Source organism: Neovison vison, chromosome 1 (genome assembly GCF_020171115.1).
Source record: "Neovison vison isolate M4711 chromosome 1, ASM_NN_V1, whole genome shotgun sequence".
NCBI classification, from domain to species: Eukaryota; Metazoa; Chordata; class Mammalia; order Carnivora; family Mustelidae; genus Neogale; species Neogale vison.
The window spans coordinates 309,120,776-309,145,756 of NC_058091.1; the positions used below are offsets into that span (position 1 = coordinate 309,120,776).

The window sequence follows — 24,981 nt, forward strand, 5'->3', positions numbered from 1 at the left end:
TCATTAATGAATGAAGAGCATAAAATCTTTAACACGGGTCATGATTCTATCTTTGCCGGACGATTACCCTTGAACAACAGTCCAGCTGTCTCCCTCACAAACCTTCCTGCCGCGGTCTTTCTATCTTAACTGATTCGCCTTCTCTCTGCACGAAAGATCCCTGAAGGAAAAAGTCTCCCTTAGTCCGGACTCATGCATTTTCCTATTAGAAGCAACTAAATTAATGAGGTTCCCTCTGGGGGTCCCAAGATCTGGGATTAGTTTCTTGTAGCCTCAGAAAGCGGCTCCTTTCTCCACGGTCACTGATTTTCCTAATGCGCATTTCTTCCTCTTTTCTTAACATTGGCATCCAACGGAATTGGTTATGACGATTTTCGGTGACCAAAGCATGAAGTGGGGAACAACGATGAATATGGAACTATGTAACAATTTATTTTTAAAAAATGGCCTAATCCAGATTTACAACAGGTCCTAGGAGGCCGGCGCTCATGCAAATTTCACGGGCGGGGCGTCTTCCTGCTTCGGGCCTTCCTCCCGCCTCCCTGCCTCCTCCTCTCCCCGCCCCGCCCTTCTCCCCTCCCCCACCCGCCCCGTGCCCTCCAGACCTCCCCTCCCCTGCACCCCACTCCCTCCCTCCCGCTGGGCCTTCGCGGGAGGCTGGGAATCCGGGGCAGCCACTGGCCCGCGGGGATCCGCCGCCCTCCGTCAGCGCGTCCACTTCCGTCCCGGCGGGAGGCGCCTCCGCCCCGCCCGCCCCGACAGTCCCCGGGCTCGGCGGGCCGTCTCGGCGCTGGGAGAACGCAGGCTCCGGGCGGTGGACAGGTACGTGCACTGCGCGGGCCCAGGAACGCGCGCAGCCCGCTCTGCTCCCTCGCGCGCGCGTTTGCCGGAGGTAGAGCGAGTCCGCGGTGCGCGCAGGTCACGAGCCGATCGAAGCCCTTGTTCAAAACCTGACTTTGTACCAGAGCGGCATAGTACCTTGTCACCGCGGAAAAGCAGCCCTGGCCAGCCCGCCTTGGTGTGTTGTCCCGCGTGGTTTAGCCACATTGTTGAAAAGCGTAGTTGAAGTCATGCTGTAGTACGGAAACTCGTGTTAAGTTTTCCCATTTATCTGGTGCCTTTCTTTCATGCCACTGAATGCTCTGGAATTACTGACCTACAGTGGGACCTTTGGTTGTCTGGTTCTTACCAGCATAAGCCTGCGGAGAGAATGAGCACATCTGCATCAAAATGTAGCCGAACCGAGGGACAGTTTGCCCACCAGATACGCAGCAAGCCGGTGAAAATGGACACCGAGCTTCTGCAGAGGAGAGAGCCAGCGGGTTTATTGGAGCGGCGCTACCCGGGAGAGCAGGCAGCCAATGCCCGGAAGTCCAGAATCCTGGATGGCTTGCAAATGAGGGCTTTTAGGGGCAGAATTCGGGGAGGGGATCTCCTGAGAAGGTGGACACTGCTGATTGGAGGCCCGTGAGGTCATACTAGCAGGTGACCACTTTGTCTGTGCCCTGGAGGTCTTTCCATCTCAGGAGTTTGGAATCTGCAAAATATTTATATTCCTTAGGATAGTAATTTAAGCAAGCATTCTTACCCTAGGGCTGACCCTACGGCTGCTGCGTGTCCCTTGACTGGGCTGGCTGTGCCCGGGGCAAATACAACCTGTTGTTTCCAAAGCCCACTGAGAATAAGGTGGTCAGAAGTGAGCCCCGCAGGTGTCTGGGGGCAGGGCTCTCCAGGCCTCAGGAGAACTTGAGAGAAGGCCAAAGGCGGCCACGTGACTGGCATGCTTGCAGGCCAGCGGGCTGATGGGTCTGCCTTTCTAATGCTTGCTGCCTAGACCTGTACCCTCCGGAAAATACAGGCAGGATTGCTGACAAATAAATATCTGGAGTTGTTGGCGGTTGTAGGATCATCGTGGGGTAGATGGGTAAGTAGGGCGGTGGCTGAGCCTTCCCAGCTTCAAGATCGGGAATCAGTGGCCAGGCAAGTTTCTGCTTTGTTTACCCAGTAGGGGGAAAACCCTGAGCCTTCCCTCTCAGCCACTGCCTTCCTGGTACCTTTTAGCCTGTGTTTGGCTAAATCTCTGAAGCTTCTAGCGATTTATTCCTTGATACCGTTGCTGGTTATAGTCCCATTGACGCCTGTTCCCCTTGCTCGTCGAAATTTGTTTTCTCTGTTGCTGCTGGAGAACATCATTGCATAGAGAAGTCTGACTTACGAATTATTGAAATCCTTGAGGGTATGAGAGCAGGAAAGCCAGCCTCGCTGGACCATGCTTTACCACCCGTTTCTTGCTTTTTGACTTCCAGTGAGAAAAAGATAATGTTGTTCCGTCGCGTTGTTAAAAGATAATTTTCAGTGAGAGGTAAAATCGTGACTCTCATACAGATACAGAAATAAGCCCGTGTTGGGACACCTGGCTGCCTGCATTGGTAGAGCGGGAAACTCTTGAGCTCGGGGTCGTGAGTTCGAGCTCCATGTCGGGTGTAGAGATTACTTAAAAAAATTTTTTTTTTAATGAGCACATTTTAAAAGATTCTATTTCATTCATGAAAAAGGGAACCAGCCAGATGTTATAACTGGTTCAAGAGAGGAGTCCGGAAGCATGGAGATACATGGGGCAAAGGAATGCCTCAGAAAGGTTCCAGTTAGGAGAGGGGACAGGACACGTCAGCCCCTGGGAATTGGCAGGTCAGACAGGCACCAGTGATCCCCGTGGGTCTTGACTTGTGATATCGTAGAAACCCTTGGTATGTGAAGTAGGGCTGTAGGGTGTGGGAGGACAAATCATTCATTCATGGCATTTGGTAAAGAATGGAAAGCAGACCTTACTCAGGACCACTGGGATAGGGCTAGGGACCAGTAAAGTGGGGTTTTACAGTGGGGGAGAGAGATTGGGCTCAACTCCGGAAATCACAAAGAAAAGTGGGAATTTAGAGCCAAAGAGTGGAGCGGGGGTCAGCGCATGGAAAATGGCTAAGAGGAAGGAAGCATCATAGGGGATGGGAGTTCTGGAAAACCGACCCAATGGGTTCTTGCAAAAGACAAGCCAGCGGGATCAGACCTCACCCTAGGGGTGGGGTGTGGGTGTTGGCTGTGGAGGATGAGGAACTAGATTAGATTTGAAGAGTCAGGAATTCTGTGAAGCTGACTTAGGGGGATTCTTCCTGGAATGGAACGTAGCAGAGACATCATCGGAAACCCCCAAATCAGGGTCTATTTGAGAAGAGAGTTCAGAGGAGCTTGGTGAAGGGACCGTAAGTCACTTAGGGAGAGTGGGCCTTGAGGTCATTCACAGTCTTGTTGCATCTTGCATGAAGGTTGCGGGCGGATGGTGAGATGTTAGCGCTGCTAGCCAGTGTGGCCTCGTAAAGGTGCCAGTCAGGGTCTCTTTTGCAGGGGTGTGTCTTGGTTATCCTTGGTGCCATGAGGAGTGTTCAGACTTCCAGAGGCTTCACTAGTGGAGACCACAGATCCGATCTCGAGGTGGCCAGTGAGTGCTGCCAGGCCCACCTGCTAGGAAACAGAAGAGCCCTTCTTCTTCTGTTTATTTATTATTATTATTTTTAAGATTTTAAGTAATTTCTGCACCTGACATGGGGCTCAAACTCACAGCCCTGAGATCAAGACTTGCATGCTCTACGGACCAAGCCAGCCAGGTTCTCCAGAAAAGTCCTCCTTGACACATTTTATGAGGCTCCCACCGTCTGTGTCAGACCCACTGTCCCATCTCTGTGGGTTTTCCCCAATAGGAGGAAAACTTTTGCTCACCGTGAGCGACCTCATGATGAATGTCACACAGAAGAAACTTTGTGTTTTTTGGGGACAGCCTCTGTCACCGGTGGCACACCCTTCTGGGTCGTCTGATTCTGGCCCCTTGGTGCCACCACGATTCTTTGTAAGTCGCTGGTAACCAGTGGGTTAGTAACTTCTGTCACCTCTGGTGGAGGATCAGTTGGCTTCCTCCCACCTGTGGAAAAACCTGTTTTCTCTCCTTTCGTGATCTCAGACTTCTCTCCTTTCGTGATGCCTTTATTCCGCGTACGCTTTTGCTCTTTCCTTCTCCTTCCAACGAGCTGTCACAGCTGCCTCATTCCCTCCTATTATATGAGTACAATAAAATCCTTAATGTGTTCATTAAAAAAAAAAACTTATGAGAGTCATCTTTTTATTTTTTTCTGAAAATTCTCCTTTAACAAATGTGTCATTTGGGGAGGGGTGAAGCAAAGCCAAAATCCTGAAAGGGATGTCCAGACATTGTGTCCTCCAGTCAGTAGAACTGCCCTGAGGGTCTTTCCCTGCGAGCCACAGTGGAGAGAGGTCCTTGGAAACTCTGCTTGACCTAGAACACAGACCAGTGTTGTGCCATTGGTGGGTCTGGCTGGAGTGAAGCCTTCCATACCCAGGCTGTCCTGGGTACTGCCCCTTTGTGCAGATCAGTCCAGATGGTGGCTCTCCTGGCCATAAACTTCCGTTCTAGAAAGTGGGTATCAGTTAAAGATAAAGAAAAAAGATTCAGGCTCAAGGGCACTTTGAAATGGCCATGATTTTGGGGGGTCTCCGCAGCCCCATAGGACAAGTCAGGTAAGAAATCAGCCAAAGGACATGCAAATTGTCAAGGAAGAAGTCAAACTCTCACGATTTGTAGATGACATAATACTCTGTAGAAAACCCAGAAGACTCCACCAAAACATTGCTAGAACTGGTACATGAATTCAGCAAATTGCAGGATATAAAATTGATGAACAGAAATCTGTTGCATTCCTGGACACCAATAAGGAAGCCACAGAAACTGAAATCAAGGAATCGATCCCATTCACAACTGCACCAAACCCATGAGATACTTAGGAATAAACTTAACCAAAGAGGTAAAAGATCTATACTCTAAAAATCATAAAATACTTAGGAAATTGGGGCACCTGGGTGACTCAGTGGGGTAAGCCTCTGCCTTTGGCTCAGGTCATGATCTCAGGGTTCTGGGATGGAGCCCTGCATTGGGCGGGGCTCTCTGCTCGGCAGGGAGCCTGTTTCCCCACTCTCTCTGCCTACTTGTGATCTCTGTCAAAGAAATCAGATCTTAAAAAAAACAACAAAAAACTTAGAAAACAAATGGAAGAGGACTTAAAGAAATGGAAAAACACTCCATGCTCCTGGATTGGAAGAGCAAATGTTATTAAAATGTCTATATTACCCAAAGCAATTTACACTTTTAATACAATCCTTAACAAAATACCACCAGCATTTTTTATAGAGCTAGGATAAGCAATCCCAAAATTTGTATGGAACCAAAAAAGACCCCAGACAGCCAAAGCAATCCTGAGAAAGAAAAGCAGAACTGCGTGCATCATGATTCTGGGCTTCAAGCTCCATTACAAACCCGTAATCATCAAGACAGTATGGTACTGGCACAAAAACAGACACATAGGCCAGTGGAACAGAATAGAAAGCCCAGAAATGGACCCTCAACTCTATGGTCAACTAATCTTCAACAAAGCAGGACAAAGAATGCCCAGTGGAAAAAAGACAGTCTCTTCAACAAATGGTGTTGGGAAAACTGGACAGCCACATGCAGAAGAATGAAACTGGACCATTTTCTTATACCACACACAAAATAAATTCAAAATGGGTGAAAGACCTAAATGGGAGACAGGAAACCATCAAAATCCTAGAGGAGAACAGAGGTAGCAACCTCTTTGACCTTGGCTGTAGCAGTTTCCTCCTAGACATGTCAACAGGGGCAAGGGACACAAAAGCAAAAATGAACTATGGGGACTTCATCAAGATAAAAAGCTTCTGCGCAGCAAAGGAAACTCAACAAAACTAAAAGACAGCCTATAGAATGGGAGAAGATATTTGCAAATGACATATCCGATAAATGGTTAGTATCCAAAATCTATAAAGAACTTATTAAACTCAACACACTGAAAACAAATAATCCACGTAAGAAATGGGCAGAAGACATAAATAGACATTTTTCCAAAGAGGACATCCAGATGGCTAACAGACACATGAAAAGATGCTCAACATCTCTCATCATCAGGGAAATACAAATCAAAACCACCATGAGATACCACCTCACACCTGTCAGAATGGCTAAAATTAACAACACGGGACAACAGGTGTTGGCGAGGATGCAGAGAAAGGGAAACCCTCCCACACTGTTGGTGGGAATGCAAACTGGGGCAGCCACTCTGGAAAACAGTATGGCAGTTTCTCAAAAAGTTAAAAATAGAGCTACCCTACGACCCAGCAATTGCACTACTAGGGGTTTAGCCAAAGGATTCTAAAATACACATTCAAAGGAGTACGTACCCCCTGCTGTTTATGGAAGCATTATCAACAGTTGCCAAACTATGGAAATAGTTCCAAGTGTCCATCGACCGATAAATGGATAAAGAAGTGGTATATACGTATGTGTGTGTGTATCAGTGCACACACAGATACACTCATGCGCGTGTGCGCGTACACACACACACACACAAATGGACTACTACTCAGCCATCAGAAAGAATGAAATCTTGCCATTTGCAATGATGCAGAAGGAGCTAGAGTGTATTATGCTAAGTGAAATATGTCAATCAGAGAAAGACAAATACTGTATGATTTCACTCATGTGGAGTTTAAGAAACAAAACATGACTATTTGGGAGGGGGCTGAGAGAGAGGGAGTCAAATCATGAGAGTATCTTAACTGTGGAGAACAAACAGGGTTGCTAGAGGAAGATGGGAGGGACGGGCTGGATGGGGAATGGGCATTATGGAAGGCTTGTTGTGATGAGCCCTGGGTGTTGTGTATAAATGAGGAACCACTGATCTCCACTCCTGGAAATGATGCTAAACCGTATGTCAACTAAACAGAATTTAAGTTTAAAAAAAAAAGAAAGAAAGAAAGAAAGAAATCAGCCAAAGGAACCAGCTGTCCACAAAGAGTGCATTAGCCATAAGATTTGCCTCTGTTGGTCCTGGATTGTTGTGACTTCTCTTACTAATAATAGTTTTATAACTGAGCTTGTGGAAACAAAACCATGAGGAATAGTTTCATATTTTCTTTGCCTAAACTACTAGCTCTGAATTTGTGTTTCTTTTAAAATTTAATTATTTTCTTTCTAAAGTATCCTGGGAAGTGCAGGAAAGAGTCTAACAGGCACCCATATTCACATGACCCAAGCTTAAGAAATGTGAACATTTTGTCTTTAATTGGAACTTTCTGAGGCAATAAAATGTAACAAATGCAGCTAAAGGCAGTGGTCTCCACCCTCTCTCCCTCACCAGGAACCACTGTCTAATGGTGGTGTGTTTATTCCCATGCGTTATACTTTTATGACAGTATATTTATTAGTAAAAGAAATATTTTTCCTTTTAGTATTTACTTAGCATCAAAAGGGCCATTGTCTTTTTATCTAGCATTATGTTGCTAAGATGTATCATATTGGAAGTATACGTGTACTTTGTTTCTGAGTGTATTTGTTTCCTGTGGCTGCTGTAACAAATACGAACCAGCTGAGGGACGTAAGACAACAGAAGTGTATTCTTACGGTTCTGGGTGCCAGAAGTCTGAAACAGGGGTGTCAGCAGGGTCCTGCTTTCTCTGAAACCTGCAGAGGGGAATCCTTCCTTGCTTCTTTCTTCATTTCTGATGGTTGCTAGCACTGCCCGGTGTTCCTGGGCTTGTAGGAGCCTCCCTCTAGTCTCTGCCTGTGTCTTCACGGGGCCTTCCTCCCCCTGTGTCTCTGTTTCTGAATTTCCCTCTTCATACAAGGATACTAGCTGCTGAGGTAGTGGCCGCTCTCATCCAGGGTGACCGCATGTTAACTTTTTTTTTTTTTTTAAAGATTTATTTATTTGAGGGGGGAAGGGCAGAGGGAGAGAGAGGGAGTTTCAAGCAGACTCCCTGCTGAGCGTGGAGCCTGATGTGGGGCTTGATCCCAGGACCTGAGCCGAAATCAAGAGAGTCAGACCCTTAGCTGATTGAGCCACCCAGACACCGCACCTTGACTTGATTACTTCTGCAAAGACCCTGTTTCCAAGTAATGGCATGTTTATAGATTCTGGGAGTTAGGACTTGAACATGTCTTTCTGGGGACATAAGTCAACCCACAACAACGGATACATCACAGTTTATCCTGTTCTCCTGAAAGTCAGATTGCTTCCTGTTACCGTCATCACATCTGTGCCACCGAAAGCATCTTTTCCCATACTCACCACATATGGGCATGAGTGTGTGTGTGTGTGTGTGTGTGTGTGTGTGTGCTTGCATGCACACAGAGGTTTAAATTTTTCTAGGGAATAGAAATCCCACACCCAGTTGTGGGATTTCTCGGTTGCAGGGTGTCTGCATCTTTGACTTTGCTAGACCTTGTCAGAGTACTTTCCAGAGTTTTTATCTGTTTGTGTTCCCTCCCTTTTCCCCGCGTGAGTAACGGCTCTTGGTGCTAATAGACATTTCCCAATCTGCAAGGTGCAAAATAGTATCTGTGTCATGTACAAAATAGTACGATTTCTTAGATACTAGTGAGTTTGGATATCTTTTCATATGTCTATGTGCCATTCAGGTGTACCCTTTTGTAAGTTGCCTGTTCATATCTTCGGAGCATTTTTCTCTTGGGTTGTCTTTTTCCTGTTGATTTGTAAGAATGCTTCCTTTTTATTTACTCTTATTTTTTTTTAAAGATTTTATATATTTCTTTGACATAGAGAGAGACCGTGAGAGGGAACAGAAGCAGAGGGAGTGGGAGAGGGAGAAGCAGGCTCCCTGCCGAGCAGGGAGCCCGATGTGGGACTCAATCCCAGGACCCTGAGATCATGACCTGAGCCGAAGGCAGCAGCTTAACCCACTTTTTAAAAAGGCGCCCCCTTTTAAAAAAAATTTTAAAAATATTTTATTTGAGAGCAAGAGAGAGAGAGAGAGAGAGAACGCACACACACAGGCAAGGGGATTGGGAGGCAGAGAGAGAGGGAGAAGCAGACTCCCTGCTGAGTAGGGAGCCTGACATGGGGCTTGATCCTAGGATCTGGGATCATGACCTGAGCTGAAGGCAGATACTTAACCGACTGAGCCACCCAGGTGCCCCAAGAATTCTTCCTATATCTTATCTAGATATTAAATCTTCTGCTTTGAGAACGATATCTCAAATAATAACTCTTCCCCACCTTTACTACCCCTGGACTATTTTGAAGCAAATTCCAGACATGTAGTTTTTTGGTCTGTATATACATTAGCATGTAGCTGTAAAAGGTTAAGAATTGTATACACACGCGCGTACACACACACACACACAACCATCTCTGTGATAGTATTATCCCCCCCAATAACAGTAATGCTCAGTGCCATCAAATATTCAGTCAATTTGGTTCCCCCAGTTGTCTTACGAGTGGATTCTACAGTTGGCCACTGCTGTGCACGGACTTGTGGTCCCCGCTAAGTTCATAGGTGGCAGCTGTAACCCTCAACCTGTTGGTAATTGGAGGCGGGGCCTTTGGTGATTCTGTTTAGAGGAGGTCGCGAGCGCGGGGCCCCAGGATGGGATTAGTGCTCTTGTAAGAAGAGGCCGTAAAGTGTGTTCTCTCTGTGGGTGCCTGTGAGGACACAGCAAGAAGGCGGTTGTCACGAGTGAGAGGAGAGCCCTTCGCAGCATCGAGCTTGCGGGCATCCCGATCTGGGACGTCCAGCCTCTGGAGTGGGGAGAAATACCTTTCTGTCATGTCAACTGCCCTGCCTGTGCTATTTTGTTATAGAAGCTCCAGCAGCCCAATACACACTTCGTGAACTTTATTAACCCTTTCTTTCTGGTTTGTGTTTTTTGGGTCTAGTGTAAGGAATGCTGCTTTACGCCAAGGGTCAAGAAAACGGTGTTCTCTAACAGGTTCCTTCTGCTTTCCTCCTCAGGCTTCTTTCTCTCCGTCTGGCCGGGCTGCACAGCGGTAGGGGGGGCTCCACTGTGACCCGTCCGTTCCCCTGGGTCCCTCAGGGTCATCACGTCTTATCCCCCATATCCACCTTATGCCCTCGACCTCCAGAGCCCGGTCTTGCTCTGCTCCGTCTCTCTGCCCTCTTCGGACCATCCTCCTGCTGCGGGACGGGGCTGGAGGGACACAGCCTCAGGGACCATGTCCATTTCCCTGGTCCTTCATTTTCCCTCTGCTCCTGTCCCTTCCGACTTCCCCCGCTCTCCCCCTCACTGCTGACATGGCTCTCGGTTCTCTGAGCAGAAGCAGGTAGGGGACATCCACACAGCCTCCTGCCTTGCCTCTGGGGACGTGGAGGTCCCGTCTGAGCTTCCGGGGAAGCTGACCTTCTCCCTGGGCTGACCCTGTGCCCCTCTCATTGTCAGTTTGGTTTGCTTGTGCTTTGTTTTCCGCTGTGAGCTGCCATTCTGATCCACATGGAAATGTGCTAAAATTTCTTCCATTATAAAAAGAGGGGCGCCTGGGTGGCTCAGTTGGTTAAGCGTCTGCCTTCAGCTCAGGTCATGATCCCGGGGTCGAGCCCCACATCAGGCTCCCTGCTCAGCTGGGGGTCTGCTTCTCTCTCTCTCTCCCCCTCTGCCTCTCCGCCTGCTCATTTTCTCTCTCACTCCCTCTCTCTTTGAAATAAATACATAAAATCTTAAAAATAAAATACACATTATAATTAAAATATAATAAAAATAAAAATATAAAATAGGTAATAAAATATAATAAAAATAAAAATAAATAAATAAATAAATAAAAAGACTGTTGCCCTATTTTCCCTCCATCTTCTGCTCACTCTTTTTGCTGCTGTTTCTGACAAAAGTCATGAAGAGCTTCTGTGTTCACCGGGTCTGATTCTCTCCTGCCATTCTCTGCAGCCTGCTGCTGTCTTGCCCTCCCCAGTCCTCCAGACCTGTTTTCGTGGAGGTCACCCTGACGTCCACCTTGCTTAGCCCGGTGCCTCTCTCAGGGTTTCTTGCAGAAGGTCTCGGTCTATACTCTGCCTCCTAGAAACTGTGTCTTCACGTGGCTTCAGGCCCATGACTTGGGGTTCCTCCCCGCTCACTCGCTGTTTCTTCTCAGACTCGCTTGCTTGTTCCTTCCTACTCCCCAAAGCCTTTAATGGTGAAGGTCCCAGGGCTGGAACTTCTAGATCCTTCTCTTCTTTATCTACTGTTGTTCCCTTCCTGATGTCATTCACTCTCAAGGTTTTAACCATAATGTGCAGCTGATCCTCATTATTTACACTACAGTTGGACAACACCAGGGCTGGGAGTGCTGACCACTGGGCAGTCAGGGATCTGCCTAGAACTTTTTTTTTTAATATTTTATTTTTATTTATTTATTTGAGAGAGAGATAGATAGCGAGAGAGAGCATGAGCGAGGAGAAGGTCAGAGGGAGAAGCAGACTCCCTGTGGAACTGGGAGCCCGATGTGGGACTCGATCCCAGGACTCCAGGATCATGACCTGAGCTGAAGGCAGTCGCCCAACCAACGGAGCCACCCAGGCACCCCTGCCTAGAACTTTTGACTCCTCAAAATGTAATCCTAATAGCCTACTGTTGACCGGAAGCCTTGCCGGTACCATAGACAGATGATTGACACATAGTTTGCATGTTAATATGTGTTAAATACTGTATTCCTGCCATGAAGTAAGCTAGAGAAAAGAAAATGTTGAGAAAGTTATACAAAAGAGAAAATACATTTATGGTCCTAGAGTGTATTTATGGAAAAAAAAAGCCACGTGAACGTGGACCCGTGCAGTTAAAACCCGCGTTGAGGGCCAAACATAGTCATAGGCGATAAAGTCAGGTGGATAGCAGACTAGCAAATCCCGAACCACCGCTCTGAGCCTCTGGTCCCATTTCTGTGCACTGGTCAATGGGTCACCCCGTTTTATGTGTGTTTCTGAGTAGAGACGCCTTACTTAATAATAGAGTTGATTCATTGACGACATTGAACCTGTCATCAGCGGCTGTTTGAGCTAGGTTTGTCTCGTCCGTATTATCTTCGGGGGCATATGGAGCCCTTAGGATCACGAGAGGGCTCTTCAGCACTACGTCTGGAGTCTGTTCATAAACAATGAAGTCGCCATCGAAAGTGCAAAATGCGGAAGCTGTGGGACCCAACAGAAAGCGAGTGGATCCTTGTGTGCGGTGGGGGCTGAAGGAGGAGGGAGAGTGTTGCCTTGTTTGACCTTGGCAGAAACTGTGCGTGTCAGTGACTCAGATCTGCTACTGCTCTACAGAAGTCTGTGGATGATGGCGAAAGCATAACAAATACTGATTTTGGAGTTGCAGTAAATTTTGCAATGAGGCAAATTCATGTGTATGGAATCTGAAAAAAAAAAAAAAAAAAAAGAGGCTGGGCTGGGGACTGCTCCTCTTTCAAGCTTGTCGTTTCCGCTTGGACCCCTGCCCCGATCTTCTTGTTAGGAGCTGCCACTCAGCTTGTCCAACAGAGGGTTCCGACTTACCACCCCACTTTTAAGACCCAATCTCCTCAAACCTGCTCTTCCTGAGTCTCCCCCTTCTTGTTGAAAGACACGCTACCTTTTTCCAGTTGCTCGGGCAAAAAACCCTCATCGTCCCCGACCCCTCTTTGCCTGATCCTCCTCCTCCGCCATGCCATCTACCAACAAAACCAGTCGGCTCTCCCGGCACATGGTGTCCAGACCCCAGCCACCCTCAGGCTGTCCCCTTTGCCGATCCTCTTCAGGGTAGCGTCTTTTGTCTTGGATTGTGGAAGTCTTGCTCTAAGGAGGTTTGCATTTGCTTCTGCGGGTGCGCAGGGATCTCGCGGCCCCGGGTCACGTGTTTGGTTCATTTCACCACCTACGGATTCCTACTTTGAAGGGAGAGGGGAAATTTCGGGAGATTGGTTTCTTTTTTCCCTCCCTGGGCTTTCTAAGCTTTGTCCTAGTCCTTGTTGGTGGAGTTTTCTTTTTTCTTGTTTTTTTCCCCAGTAAATATAAACCTTGGGGGCTCTGACACTGCGTGGGGTCTCAGTCACTAATCCCCATCTCAGGGGGTATTAGTGCTTGTTCCTGGGTCTAGCCTGCTCCCCAGGATCGCCGGGCTCACTCAGTATCTGCTCGTTGCCACCATGATCCTGGCTTCAAGTCTCTCCAATCCTGGCTGGGGATTGTTCCCTTTTTGGGCTCCACCATTTTAATTTTTATCTGTTGGTTCCATTCCCTCTGGTATTTCTAGTGTTTGTAATGGGAATGGATTCCTGTTAGCCCCACTCAATCACAAGTTACCAGCGATTTCCTCCATGAAATACACGATGCAAATAGTTAAAATGAATTCTTTTCTACCCTCTTGATTTTAGTTTACTATTTATCATCTTTGGATTTGCACCATTCAGAACATAATGCACGTTTCTCTCTCTCTTTGTAGCCCACCTTCAATCTCTGCAATGGCTAATGAGGCTCACCCTTGTCCGTGTGACATTGGGCACAGGCTAGAGTATGGAGGGATGGGACAAGAAGTTCAAGTCGAGCACATCAAGGCTTACGTGACGAAGGCCCCCTTCCACACGGACAAGGCCGTGATTGTCATTCAAGATATATTTGGCTGGCAGTTGCCCAACACCCGATACATGGCTGACCTGATCGCAGGAAATGGATACACGTACGTAGGAAGTTCTGTTCTTTTCCTTAAATTCCTGGGGATTTCTGTGCTCTGTTATGGTCCCTTCAGGGAAAACAAAACCAAAGCCAAAAAGCCCCACCTGCACTCTAAGTTAGGTTACTACTTCCTCATCTCATGGTGGCCCTACCCCCCCCCCCCTGCGCAAATGGGGAATGTCACGTGACCTGAACACCCTGCCTGGCGTCCAGAGGCTGCCATTGCACCCAGACCCCTGGTGGCCCCCCACCCCCACCCCAACAGGGCTTTGGCTCCTCCTTGCCCTGCCTGGGCCTGTAGACCCCTTGGACTCCGAGGGAGTTACTGCTGGTTTTGGGGCCTGCCTGGGCAGGTGCAGGGCACCTGGGGCCGGCCTCCCTTGCTGGCTCTGTAATGGATCTGCTCCTTGGCCTTGGACACGTCTCAGTCGGGTCAGATTTTACAAGCAGGGCACCCATGGTTAGCCTAAACACACGCTAAACACAAGCGATCAGGGTCCTGTCTGAGTCCAGGGGTTCCAGAAGTTGTTGTGAGACCTCACTGCTCTCCTAAAGGTTAGGCCTTTGCCGGATTGAGTATTGAGAACACACCTGTCTGCTTCCCATCACACCGGGTCCTGGCATAGTGTCCGTAAACACAGAGGAGAGGGGCCGGTCCTTCCCTCCAGCCTCAGCCAGCCTACCACCCACCAGCCCCGAGTGGGGTGCACTGCGATTTCCTTTGTTTTCTCAGAAAACTGCAAATCCAGTGTGCACCGACCTTGTTTCCCTACCAGAGAAATCGATTTGAAGGTCACACGCCCACTGTTGTGTGACTCAGCGTTAGTGCGGATGGCAAAGAGGGTTTGTGCTTGAGTTTTCACTTTTTCATGCCCCCAAATGTCTGGAACAGGAGGCCACGTGACTTACTAGGGGCAAACCCAGTGAGAAGCACCGTAGCCAACCCTGGTTGTTCCGAGGCTGGGCTGGACGGACCCCATGTGGAGGGCGTTGTAGGGATAGGTCTTTTATCCTCCCAGTGACCCGCAGGCTGGGCCCCGGCGTGGTGGCTTCCATTGTCCTACGGTGGGTCCTTAGCTGGAGACAGAACACAAACGATGAGCAAAGGCGCCCGTGACTTACGGAGCTCTCCCTTTGCCGTCAGAATAACCCGCCGAGGTTGGCCAGGGCTGTCTGTTCATCAGACCGAGAAAATGAGGCTAAAAGTGACTTGTTAAGGTCACGGCGTGGGCGGGCGTGGTACTGGGGCTTGAACTTGGGTTCTAATGACCCAGATTCCAGGGTTCCTTCCACCCTGGCAGGAAGAGCTGGGTTCCTTCATCTGTGGCCATGGCCTTTATTCTAGGAAGCGAGTCTCGGGCCGGTGCCGTGTGGACCCAGCCTTGGGGCGGCGGCGGGGGGGGGGGTTGACACACATGGAGGAGGGACACGGACTCAGGGGAACTGGCTTGTTTTCTCTCTGCCGCCTGTTTTAGAACCTGCAGGAGACCTTTCCCTCTGAGCAGGAGGTTGTGCCCTGTCGGCATCCTGGGCGGAGGCTGGGGCGAAATTGCTTGGTCACCGTGACTGGACGCGGGACCCGGGTGTACCCTCTGACCTGGGACTAACGCAGGAGGCCAGCTGAGCCAGGTGGCTCCTCCGGGGTGGGGGAGGGGGCTCGGGGCTCCTTCCTGGGTCGTCAGTCCCATGGGGACTGTGCCCGCGGGATCACCTTGTCACTTCAGATGGGCTGGGCTCCGAGGAGGCTGGCAGAGACTGCGCACCTATGGTTGTGAAATCCCCGGTGGTCTGGCCTGGCGCCCACTGGCCTCTCTGATGCAATCACACTTGGCCTTCGTGGTCCGCACTGTGAATCAGAATCACCAGTGTAACAGGCTTCTTCATGAATGTCAGCAAAGCCCAGCAGCTCCGAAATGAAGAGCAATGAATGTCCCTGTTTGACAGGACCATCGTCCCGGACTTCTTCGTAGGTCAGGAGCCATGGCACCCGTCTGGGGACTGGTCCACCTTCCCGGAGTGGTTGAAGACAAGAGATGCCAGGAAGATCGATAAGTAAGTGATCGTCCATGTTTGTGCCACCCTCCACCCCCCGCCCCTGCTCCCATCCCAGGACTCCCGGGAGAGCGGAGGCTGCAGGGAGAAGCGGGTACGGCTTCACTATTCAGACACCCCCCACCCTCCCTCGTGTGGGACTTCCAGGGCCACGGCTAATGCCTAAGGAAACCGGCTTTCATGGAGCCTGTGTGTGGCCTGGAAGGCGGGACACCAGCAGGCTCTCTGCTTCCCTCTCTGAGCGACTTTGTGGTGGCCCAATTTCCCTTGACAAGGATGCTTTCGAGGTGCATAGGGTCAACAATCCTTCCTTCCTGTCCAGGCTGCAGAACCAGTTGAGGCAGTGGGCAGAGAAAAGAAGCTGGGTCAGGGGCTTGCCCAACTAGGACTCAGCTGACAGGAAACCTAAAGGGCTGTCCCCTCCCCCAAGCCTAGACCTGACCCCCCACCTCCCCCTTGAGAGACTTCAGGTGTTGACACCAGGCCCATTAGACCAGGACTGCCATCTTGTCAGGGTCCAGGGAGCAGCGATTAGTAAAAGAAGGGGATCCCCCCAGGATTTCAGCTTTTTATTGAATTAGCTCCTGTGGCCCAGAAGCCAGGAACAGCGCGCTTAGCTGCCGTCCAGACAGCTCTTTCTGTCTGGGCTAAGTGTGCAGGGGGAAAGGGCCAGGAAGGTTCTCTGATGCCAGGCTTCTCCTGAACAAGTCAGTGTGAGCCCAGGGCAAAGGAGGTTCCCCCAACATCAGCCCAAATCACCTTGGCCATCTGAACCCTCTCCTTCCCTGTCACCGGACGTGAGCCTTGGGTCTGATAAGCTGCTCCCCCAGCTGAGGTTGGGGAAACTGCTAAGAATGTGGGGCCCTGCCCATGGCCATGCGGTCCCTGGAACTTTCTGTTCCTTCCCCCACCAGAATGCCCTTCAAGAGCTACACCCAGGGCTGGTGGACCCCAGGCAGACCTCTGCCCCTAGCCCAAAGGGGCCTGGGGCCCTGCTGAGTGCCCCTACCTGGCTTCTCAGCCCTGTTTTCATGGCCCACACTCACTGGGAACCCCTTCTCGCAGGGCCTGTGCTGCGGGCTGCACTGGGAGCTCCCGGCATGGCCAAGCTTACGGGCGGGAGACCAGCGCAGCAGTGGTCCGGGGCACTGTCTCTGGAACATCAGCTGTCTTGTCTTCCTCTGTCCCTCCTGAGGAGTCTTCCTGCAGGGCTGTGTAGGCCTGGCTCCTTCGCCTCAAGTCAGGGGGATCCTCAGCGGCCACCCTGGCTCCAAGCCTCCCTGAGGAGCTGGTTGGGGCCTGTGTGGAGACTGTCACAGCCGGCTGCTCCCCCCGCCTGGCTCCGTGTCCTTCCCTCCCCTTCCTCAGCATTGGCCCCGAGATTCCTGGGGAGAAGCCTCCCGCACACTTAACCTCTTCCTAGTCCCTCCCAGGAGACCTGCACCCCTAACCTGCAACCCCAAGAAAACCAAAATGAAGCCAGATGTAGAGAGAAAAATTAGAAGTAGAAACACAAGAGAACCACAGAGACCAGGATGCGACTGTGGAATTCATCTTTCCATGGGGGGCCGGGGTCAGGGAGAATAGTTAGGACCTTTTGTGACTTTCTGAGGAAAAACTGGGGCGGGTGTCTGCCTGCCAATTGTGAGCACAAAGCAGAGTGATCGTTTCTGGCAGATGGTGGAGCAGCCCAGCGGCACTGTTCCACTGGGGAAAAGGAGAGTCATGCATTTTAAACATTTAAAATGTTTAATGCATTTAAAAATGAGACAGAGAACACTAGGGCATCTGGGCGGCTCAGTCGGTTAAACGTGTGACTCTTGATTTCAGCTCAGGTCATGATCTCAGAATCGTGAGATCAAGCCCCATGTTGGGCTCTGTGCTTGAGATTCTCTCTCCCCCTCTTCCTCTGCCCCACCCCTCTCCCTGCCCTTGTGTGCTCTCTCTCTCAAAAAACAAAGCAAAGCAAAGCAAAGCAAAACAAAACAAAACAAAAGGTGGGGGGGGGAGAGAGAGAAATACTCACTTTGAAAGGAGACTGAAATCCTTGTATCTGGTCAAGTGTGTTCTTAAGTAACATAAAATCCATCTTGAATGCTTACTGCTTAAGCAGTCATGGGGTTTATTGGTTTATAGAGCTGAAAAGAGGTAGTTTCTGGCTTAAGCAGGGGTTGGTTCCTAGTACAGAAACTATCTCTGGGACTTGCCTTCCAACATTTCTCTACTAGGTTGACTGTATTACTGGCTCCATTCTCAGGCAGCTCTTGCTGCTGGGTGACAAGATGGCTGCAGCAGCTCCAGCCTTCCATCGGTCCCTTTTCCAGCAACCCAGCAAAATTCACATTTTGCCCTAATGGCTATGGCTCAGTCCTAGGTCTGTCCTGGAATCAGTCATTGTGGCCAGGAAATGGCTATGCTTTCTGCCGGTCAGCCTGCACCACACACTTCACAATTGGAACCTAGTGCAGAATCCCCCAAGGTGTATGAACCAAGCACTGGTGGGTGGGAGGAGAGCTTCATCCAAAGCTGAACCCTGGTGCTTCCAGAAAAGTAGGGAACACCTGCAGAGCAGCACCAGCAAAGACATGTTCACACGAGCTCAAGTGTTTTTATAGAAGTGACCTCTTCTTCCTCGTCTCCAATTAAGGCAGTTACTCTTGAGATCAAAGCATCCGAGGAAAAATTAAAACCCCAAATGTCAAGAACTATTGCTCTTTCCACGTTATTTTGCGGAATTACTTAATTATCGCTCACATGAGGACTGTTAAGTGCCCTGTACTTAGCACTAGAATCCATTTATTTCAAGGTGCTCCAGGATATGCTATGATCAAAAGGGAGAGGAAGTGCAAGAGAATGGCTTGCTCTCTCTCTTTTAAGCTGTAGCATTTCTTCCTTATCCGATCAAACCAGAACTTTCTGGCTGGCACCAAACCTCCGTTTGGGTGTATTGCTTCTAGCTGAAAATACACTGAGTTCCCAACAAGCAATTTGCAAATAAACCATTTGCAAAGACAGGGCCACTCCTGGTGTTCTTCTGGCTTACATCGTGCTGGCAGCTTTCCAAGTCCTGCTCTGCTCTTTGGGCACAGGAAGAAACCAGCGGTCCCGAATCGGGGTGTTAGCTGCGGGAGTGAAGTTTGGGGAGCTGCCCGGCTGGGGGCTCGTGTCTGCCAGAGGCGAGCAGGCTGGGCTGCTCTGTGCGGGGGTGGATCTTGGGATCAGGTCTTAGGACACTGTGCTTTGGCCTCTGGCCTTTACTGGGAGGCTGTGGAAGGTCAGGGCTCAGCTTTCATCTGGGCTGTGGGCTAGTGTGATTTGTGGTTTGCAAAGAGCCCGCCCGCCGCTCTGTCAGGTGGTTGGAGGAGGCCTGTGCTTGGTGGAGAGACCTGGGAAGACCCGTGGGGCGATGTGCATCACTGCGGCAGCTGCGGGGGAGGACAGAGCTCCAAATGCAAGAATCGCAGACCGCGGAGGCAGAGCTGCTGCGGAAGCCCCGTGACTGCCCAGGGGCTGAGCACCTGCTGTCCCGCGCTCGCCCCCTGCGTGGGGGGGAGGAGGGGGCGAGAGACGGGGTGCTCACAAGATGGCTCTCGGTTGTCTTTTTGCCCGCCCCTTGCCCCCGCCTTATTGATATAATTGACCCATAATGTTGTGTAAGTGGAAGGTGTGCAGTGTTGATTCGACACGTTTATATGTTGCAAAATGACTGCCACCCTAGCCTCTGGCAGCGCCGCCGTCCTGTCCCAGGGTTACCTTCTTTTCGGCGGCGGGAACGCGCGCGGCCGGCGCCCTCCGCGGCCCACGCGCCCGGAAAGCAGCGGCATCGACCGCGTCACCAGCTCTGCCCACGCCGCAGCCCGGGGCTCGCCCGTCTCCGGGCCGGAGTCCGCGCCCCTCGTGCGGTGTTTCCCCGCCCCGGCGACCGCGGCTCCGAGGCTGGCTCTCCGGAGCCCACCTACAAGGGGCCTCTCCCGCCTTTCTTCGCTTTTTGTAGGATTTTCTTCGCGAGGGCGGGGGGGAGGGGCAGAGGGAGGAGCGGGCTCCCCGCCGAGGGGGAGCCGGTGCGGGGCTCGATCCCGGCCTCCAGGATCGCGACCCGAGCCGGAGGCGGAGGCTCCGCCGACCGAGCAGCCCCGGCGCCCCTGACGCCCGAACTTTCCGTTCCAGGGAGGTGGACGCCGTGCTGACCTACCTGCAGCGGCAGTGCGGCGCGCGGCGCGTCGGCGTCGTGGGATTCTGCTGGGGGGGCGTGGCCGCGCACCACGTGATGATGACGTACCCCGGGCTCCGGGCGGGCGTGTCCGTCTACGGTAAATCCGCCTGGCGCGCCCGACGCGGTGGAAGCGGGAGGCCTGGGGGAGGGGCGGCGCGTCCGCAGGGGCTCGGCTCTGCAGCCCTGAGAGGGGAGGGCCGGCTGGAGTTGTCCCTGGGACCCCGAGCCCCGGTCCCCGCGCTGTGCGGTCGGGACCGTCCCCGAGCCCGAGGGCGACGGGGGTAACGTGTGTCTCCGGGATCGTGGTGGCTCTCCGGCCGCGTTCCTTCTGAGGGACCCCGTGAGCCGCCGTCCCGAGCGGGAGGGTCCGGCTGCGCGGCGCGGGCTAAGGACGGACGGGAGGGGAGGGGAGGGGAGGGGAGGGCCCTGCGGCGGCGCGGAAACGCTGCGGCCGGACGGACCGCCGCTGCCATGGCAACGAAGCGAGAGCGCGCGTGCGCGGGGGCGTGGCGTCCCCGCTGGAGGAGCGGCCCTTAAACACGTGAAAAGAAAAAGAAGAAGAAAAGAAAAAAGACAGAAGGGAATCTGGTTTTCTTTCATGATCGTATGTCCTACAGTTACGGACCGAGGATTCCTATCTGGATCAGTGGTTGTTCGCTGTGGTGATTTTGCTTACTTTTAGCATTAAAAGAATCCTTTAAATATACTTACACCGAAGAGAACACGTTGTCACTTGGCTGTGGGCACAACGGGGATGACCGTCCCCTTCTGCGAAACGAAGGCTCTCCCGCGTGGACGCCTCGCCGGCTCCCCCTTGTGGCCGCTGGTGCGCACTGCGCGAGTTGAGGGCCTTGGCAGGACTCAGGAGACGCCTGGGAGCATCGAACCTTTGCTGTCCAGTGATGCATGGTGACCTTAACAGAGGGGTCAGCACCTCTGTGGAGCGTGGCCAACCCTCCTGTGGCTTCCTGCCTCCTCGAAAGGGGCTATAGGGGAGGGGAAGCCCTCTGGGCTGCTTGGCTTTGCTGTGCTGCCTACCAGACATGGAAGCAAGAGATGCCCCTTATTTTCTTCTTCCTACTGACTTGGAGCCTGTCCCGACCAGACCTGAGCCAGGCTCCTCTGTGAGTCCTCTTTCTGGGGGGGCCCCGACTGGGCTCTGTCCTTGGCCCATTGGGGCAGCCTAGTGAGAATCCCCCAACTTTGGATGTCTGACCACATTCCTCACCCCCCACCCTCAGGATCGCGTGAGCTGGAATTCTGTCACGTCCTCCAGCCAGAATCCGTCTCACTCTGATGCTTGCTCTTAGTCCTTTTCCACCCGCTGCCCCCGCGCCCTGCTCCTTGGCGCTAAATCCCCTGTTGTCCTGGTTTTCGGGTTGAGCGATCTCTCTCTCCTATAGCCAGACCTCATTCTGGTGGTCCTTCTTGAATAAAACTTCCTTCACCATGTCAGAATAATTTCCTTTAACACTAGTTACCTTAAAATGGCTTTGGATCACAGACAGATCGTGGGCAGAGCCCCGGCTGTGGTCTGAATGCCCGGGGCAGAACAGGCTTTGGACCAAATGCACGCTAAAATTCTGAAACACAGGATGAAAGGACCGGGTACCACATCTGTGATGTCATACCCGTGACGTCACAACCGTGGTCTGGTCGGAGCACCAATAGCCTGGGGAACAGCCGCCCCACCTTATGTATGAAGCCACTTGGCAAACTGAGGTCAGACACTGTGGGGCTTCTGTGGATTGTGAGAGACTTCTAGAACAGGAGGGGCCAGATGGTCCAAATTTGAAAGTTTGTCCCCTGTTTGTAAAGGAAGGCATCGTCGCACAAGGGGGCGTTTTTCAGGCTGCTCTTGCCTCTGGGCAGGCCAAGCAGACAGCAAGGTCTAATTCCACTATTTCTGGCCTGACTTCTCATGAAGTGTAGAGAGCAGGAAGGTCTAGCTAGGTAAGTTTCTCTTTGAGACTGATTTTATAGGCCAGGCCACTTCTGTGGAATTACTAAAAAGAAAATAAACTGAACCTCAAAGCACATATTTTACTTTGAAAAATCAAACCAGACCCACAGAGGTTTCTGAGGCCCATATTTGGAAATCCTACCTCACGTGTCTGTCCCCATCTTCCAGGCATCGTCAAGGACTCTGAAGACGTGCACAATTTAAAGAACCCCACGTTGTTCATTTTCGCTGAAAATGATGCTGTGATTCCCCTTGAGCAAGTAAGTTGGCATCTTTCCTCTTTTCATTTTTTTTTTTGAAGATTTATTTATTTAGAGAGAGCACATGCTCGTGAGTGGGTGGAGGGGCAGAGGGAGAGGGAGAGAGAATCCTCAAGCAGGTTCCCTGCTGAGCACGGGCGGGCCCCGGGGCTTGATCTCCTGACCCTGAGATCATGACCTGAACCAAAATCAAGAGTCTGACACTTAACTGACTGAGCCACCCAGGTGCCCCTCCTCTCATTTCTATATTTAATAACATGATTTGACCTTTCAGGGAAAATGTCCCAAAGGTTCATTTGTTGCTCCAAATATTTTTCAGTGTTAAAGTTATAAAGGTGATGGGGCACCTGGGTGGCTCAGTGGGTTAAGAGTCTGTCTTCGGCTTAAGTCATGATCCCAGGGTCCTGTGATCGAGCCCCCACATCGGGATCCCTGCTTAGCGGGGAGCCTGCTTCTCCTTCACCCTCTAATGCTCCCCCCACTTGTGTTCTCTCTCTCTCTCAAATAAATAAAATCTTTAAAAAAACCCCACGAGTTAAGATAAGGCTTGTGTCTTTAAAGATGTGGGTGTGGGGCACTTGGTGGGCTCATTCCGTGGAGCTTGCAACTCTTGACCTTGGGTCATAAGTTTGAGCCTCACATTGTGGGGGGTTTACTTTAAAAAAAAAAAGGTGGGTATGTTCAACCCAGTATGTTGATAAGAAAAAAGCAGAAGAGGGCGCCTGGGTGGCTCAGTGGGTTAAGCCGCTGCCTTCGGCTCAGGTCATGATCTCAGGGTCCTGGGATCGAGTCCCGCATCGGGCTCTCTGCTCAGCAGGGAGCCTGCTTCTCTCTCTCTCTGCCTGCCTCTCCATCTACTTGTGATTTCTCTCTGTCAAATACAAAAAAAAAAAAAAAAATCTAAAAAAAAAAAAAAAAGAAAAAAGCAGAAGAAAACTGGTTGAAAAGCAATCATTTAGAAATTATTGTTATTCACAACTAATACATTATATTAATACAAATTTAAAATAATTTCTACTTGAATATATTGAATGTTTTGTTATATATTGAATGGTATACCAAAGATATTAATATAGTTTCAAAGAACTGATACTGTATCATTTTTATATTGCTTGGAATCTTCTCCTTTGCCAGAGGTTATAAGGACCGTGTTAGGTATAAAAGTAAAAAATTCATAATAGCTACAGAACTTAAGGCACTGGTGTTAAGTTTCTTTTCTGAGCATTCAGAGAGGATTTGGGGAATGGAAACAATGACTAGACTTAAAATCACACTATCATGAAATCCTTTTGTCTATCAGGTCTCTTTGCTGACCCAGAAGTTGAAAAAACACTGCAAAGTGGAATATCAAATTAAAACATTTTCAGGGCAAACCCATGGCTTCGTGCATCGAAAGAGAGAAGATTGTTCAGCGGAAGACAAGCCCTATATTGACGAGGCAAGAAGAAATTTACTTGAGTGGCTGCACAAGTATGTTTAGCTGTGGCCAAGCGTAACTTCAAGACAGCTTGCTTGCACCCACAAACGTGCTTTGGGATATTTGGATCATTTGATTTAATTTTCACTTTTTATGAACCAGGGAATCCTGAAACTCGTTATTTCCTCTGTTAATGCATGATATAATTTAACTTTTAACATGTTAAAAAAGCCCCTAAACAATGGATTTGACTGATAGGATAATATCCCAACTGTAAGAACCTGGAGCTGCTGGGGCACCTGGGGGGGCTCAGTCTTCAGCTCGGGTCATGATCCCGGGGTCCTGGCATTGAGCCCTGCTTGGGGCTCCCTGCTCAGCGGGAAGCCTGCTTCTCCATCTCCCACTCCTCCTGCTTGTGTTCCCTTTCGCCGTGTCTGTCTCTGTCAAATAAATAGAATCTTTAGGGCTGGTTATGGGCCTGCTGACAGCTCAGATGTGGACTTCTTGCGTTTTAATTAAGTACATCCTTTAAGATGATGAGCACAGGGGCGCCTGGGTGGCTCAGTGGGTTAAGCCGCTGCCTTCGGCTCAGGTCATGATCTCAGAGTCCTGGGATCGAGTCCCGCATGGGGCTCTCTGCTCAGCGGGGAGCCTGCTTCCCTCTCTCTGCCTCTCTGTCTACTTGTGATTTCTCTCTGTCAAATAAATAAATAAAATCTTTAAAAAAAAAAAAAAAAGTTGATGAGCACAGTATAGCCATGAAGAACGTGAGCTATAAACTCAAATTCAAAGCCCAGCTTCAGGGGGCATTTATCTATCCTAATACGGATCGGTCTATGACGTTCATACGTTGCACTGTGAGAAATCCTGAAGTTGAAATAGGGTTTCATTGACCTAATTACATCAAGCCAATAAACTTACTTTTTGAATGTGTGGCTTCTTCTAAAAGCTAATACAGACTGATGGATTACAGTGACTGTCTCCTAGGAAGTGTTTTTCTAAAACGGCATTTTCCAGGCCAAGGGCCTGGAGCTGCATCACTTGGAAGGGGTACAGGGTCAAGTTTCAGTGTTTAGATTTGAATTACTTGAGATGAAATCCCATGAACCAGCTCAGCTCTGTGGGAGCCTCAGCCCCTGTGCCAGGCGCTCAGCGGCCACACGTGGCCGGGAGGAGCCATTTGGGACAGAGTCAGTCTGCGCCAGGAAAGGCTCTTCCTTCTAGCTGCAGCCTGCTGACTTTCCACGAACCCTAGGCTGGACGGCGGTCATCCCACCGGCCCCTCTGAGTCTGCAGATCCAGAAAGGCCACCTTGTTCCCCTCCCACCCAGGCTTGGGCCCTCCAGGATGTGCCCTCCATCCGGTGGGACCCTGGGGAGGGCCTTTCCACTTGGCTCCTGGGCTCAGGGTGGGACCTTGTTCACCCCCGTGCACCGTGGCCAACCTGGAGCCATTTCCTGTTGATCCTGGGCCTCCGGGAAGGAAGCCCACGCACTTC

General features: G+C 50.6%; 1 protein-coding gene and 1 long non-coding RNA gene across 3 annotated transcripts; one reads left to right on the top strand and one right to left on the bottom strand.

The window, feature by feature from the left end:
* The first annotated feature begins 623 nt into the window (after positions 1-623).
* CMBL (carboxymethylenebutenolidase homolog) lies at positions 624-23,844 on the top strand. Its single transcript, XM_044233850.1, has 6 exons — positions 624-822; positions 13,349-13,582; positions 15,523-15,630; positions 19,798-19,940; positions 21,975-22,066; positions 23,367-23,844. Exons 2-6 carry the CDS (start codon positions 13,368-13,370, stop codon positions 23,544-23,546), a joined length of 738 nt encoding a protein of 245 aa, XP_044089785.1. The 5' UTR covers positions 624-822; positions 13,349-13,367; the 3' UTR covers positions 23,547-23,844.
* Positions 11,395-19,801, bottom strand: LOC122895973. Of its 2 annotated transcripts, none has more exons than XR_006382343.1 (3): positions 17,657-19,801; positions 14,488-15,585; positions 11,395-12,284 (listed from the first exon to the last, which is right to left on the bottom strand). It is a non-coding gene; the product is annotated as an uncharacterized LOC122895973 (long non-coding RNA). The 2 variants fall into 2 exon arrangements; XR_006382342.1 differs by lacking the exon at positions 11,395-12,284 and having other exon boundaries at positions 13,830-14,655; positions 15,342-15,585.
* Positions 23,845-24,981: the final 1,137 nt, after the last annotated feature.

What these genes read in the sequence shown, in the direction of transcription:
- CMBL (XM_044233850.1), top strand. Translation starts at nt 13,368, where the DNA reads ATGGCTAATGAGGCTCACCCTTGTCCGTGTGACATTGGGCACAGGCTA. An exon ending in GGCGGGCGTGTCCGTCTACG is followed by an intron (nt 19,941 to 21,974) that starts GTAAATCCGCCT and finishes CCCATCTTCCAG; the next exon opens with GCATCGTCAAGGACTCTGAA. An exon ending in CTGTGATTCCCCTTGAGCAA is followed by an intron (nt 22,067 to 23,366) that starts GTAAGTTGGCAT and finishes TTTGTCTATCAG; the next exon opens with GTCTCTTTGCTGACCCAGAA.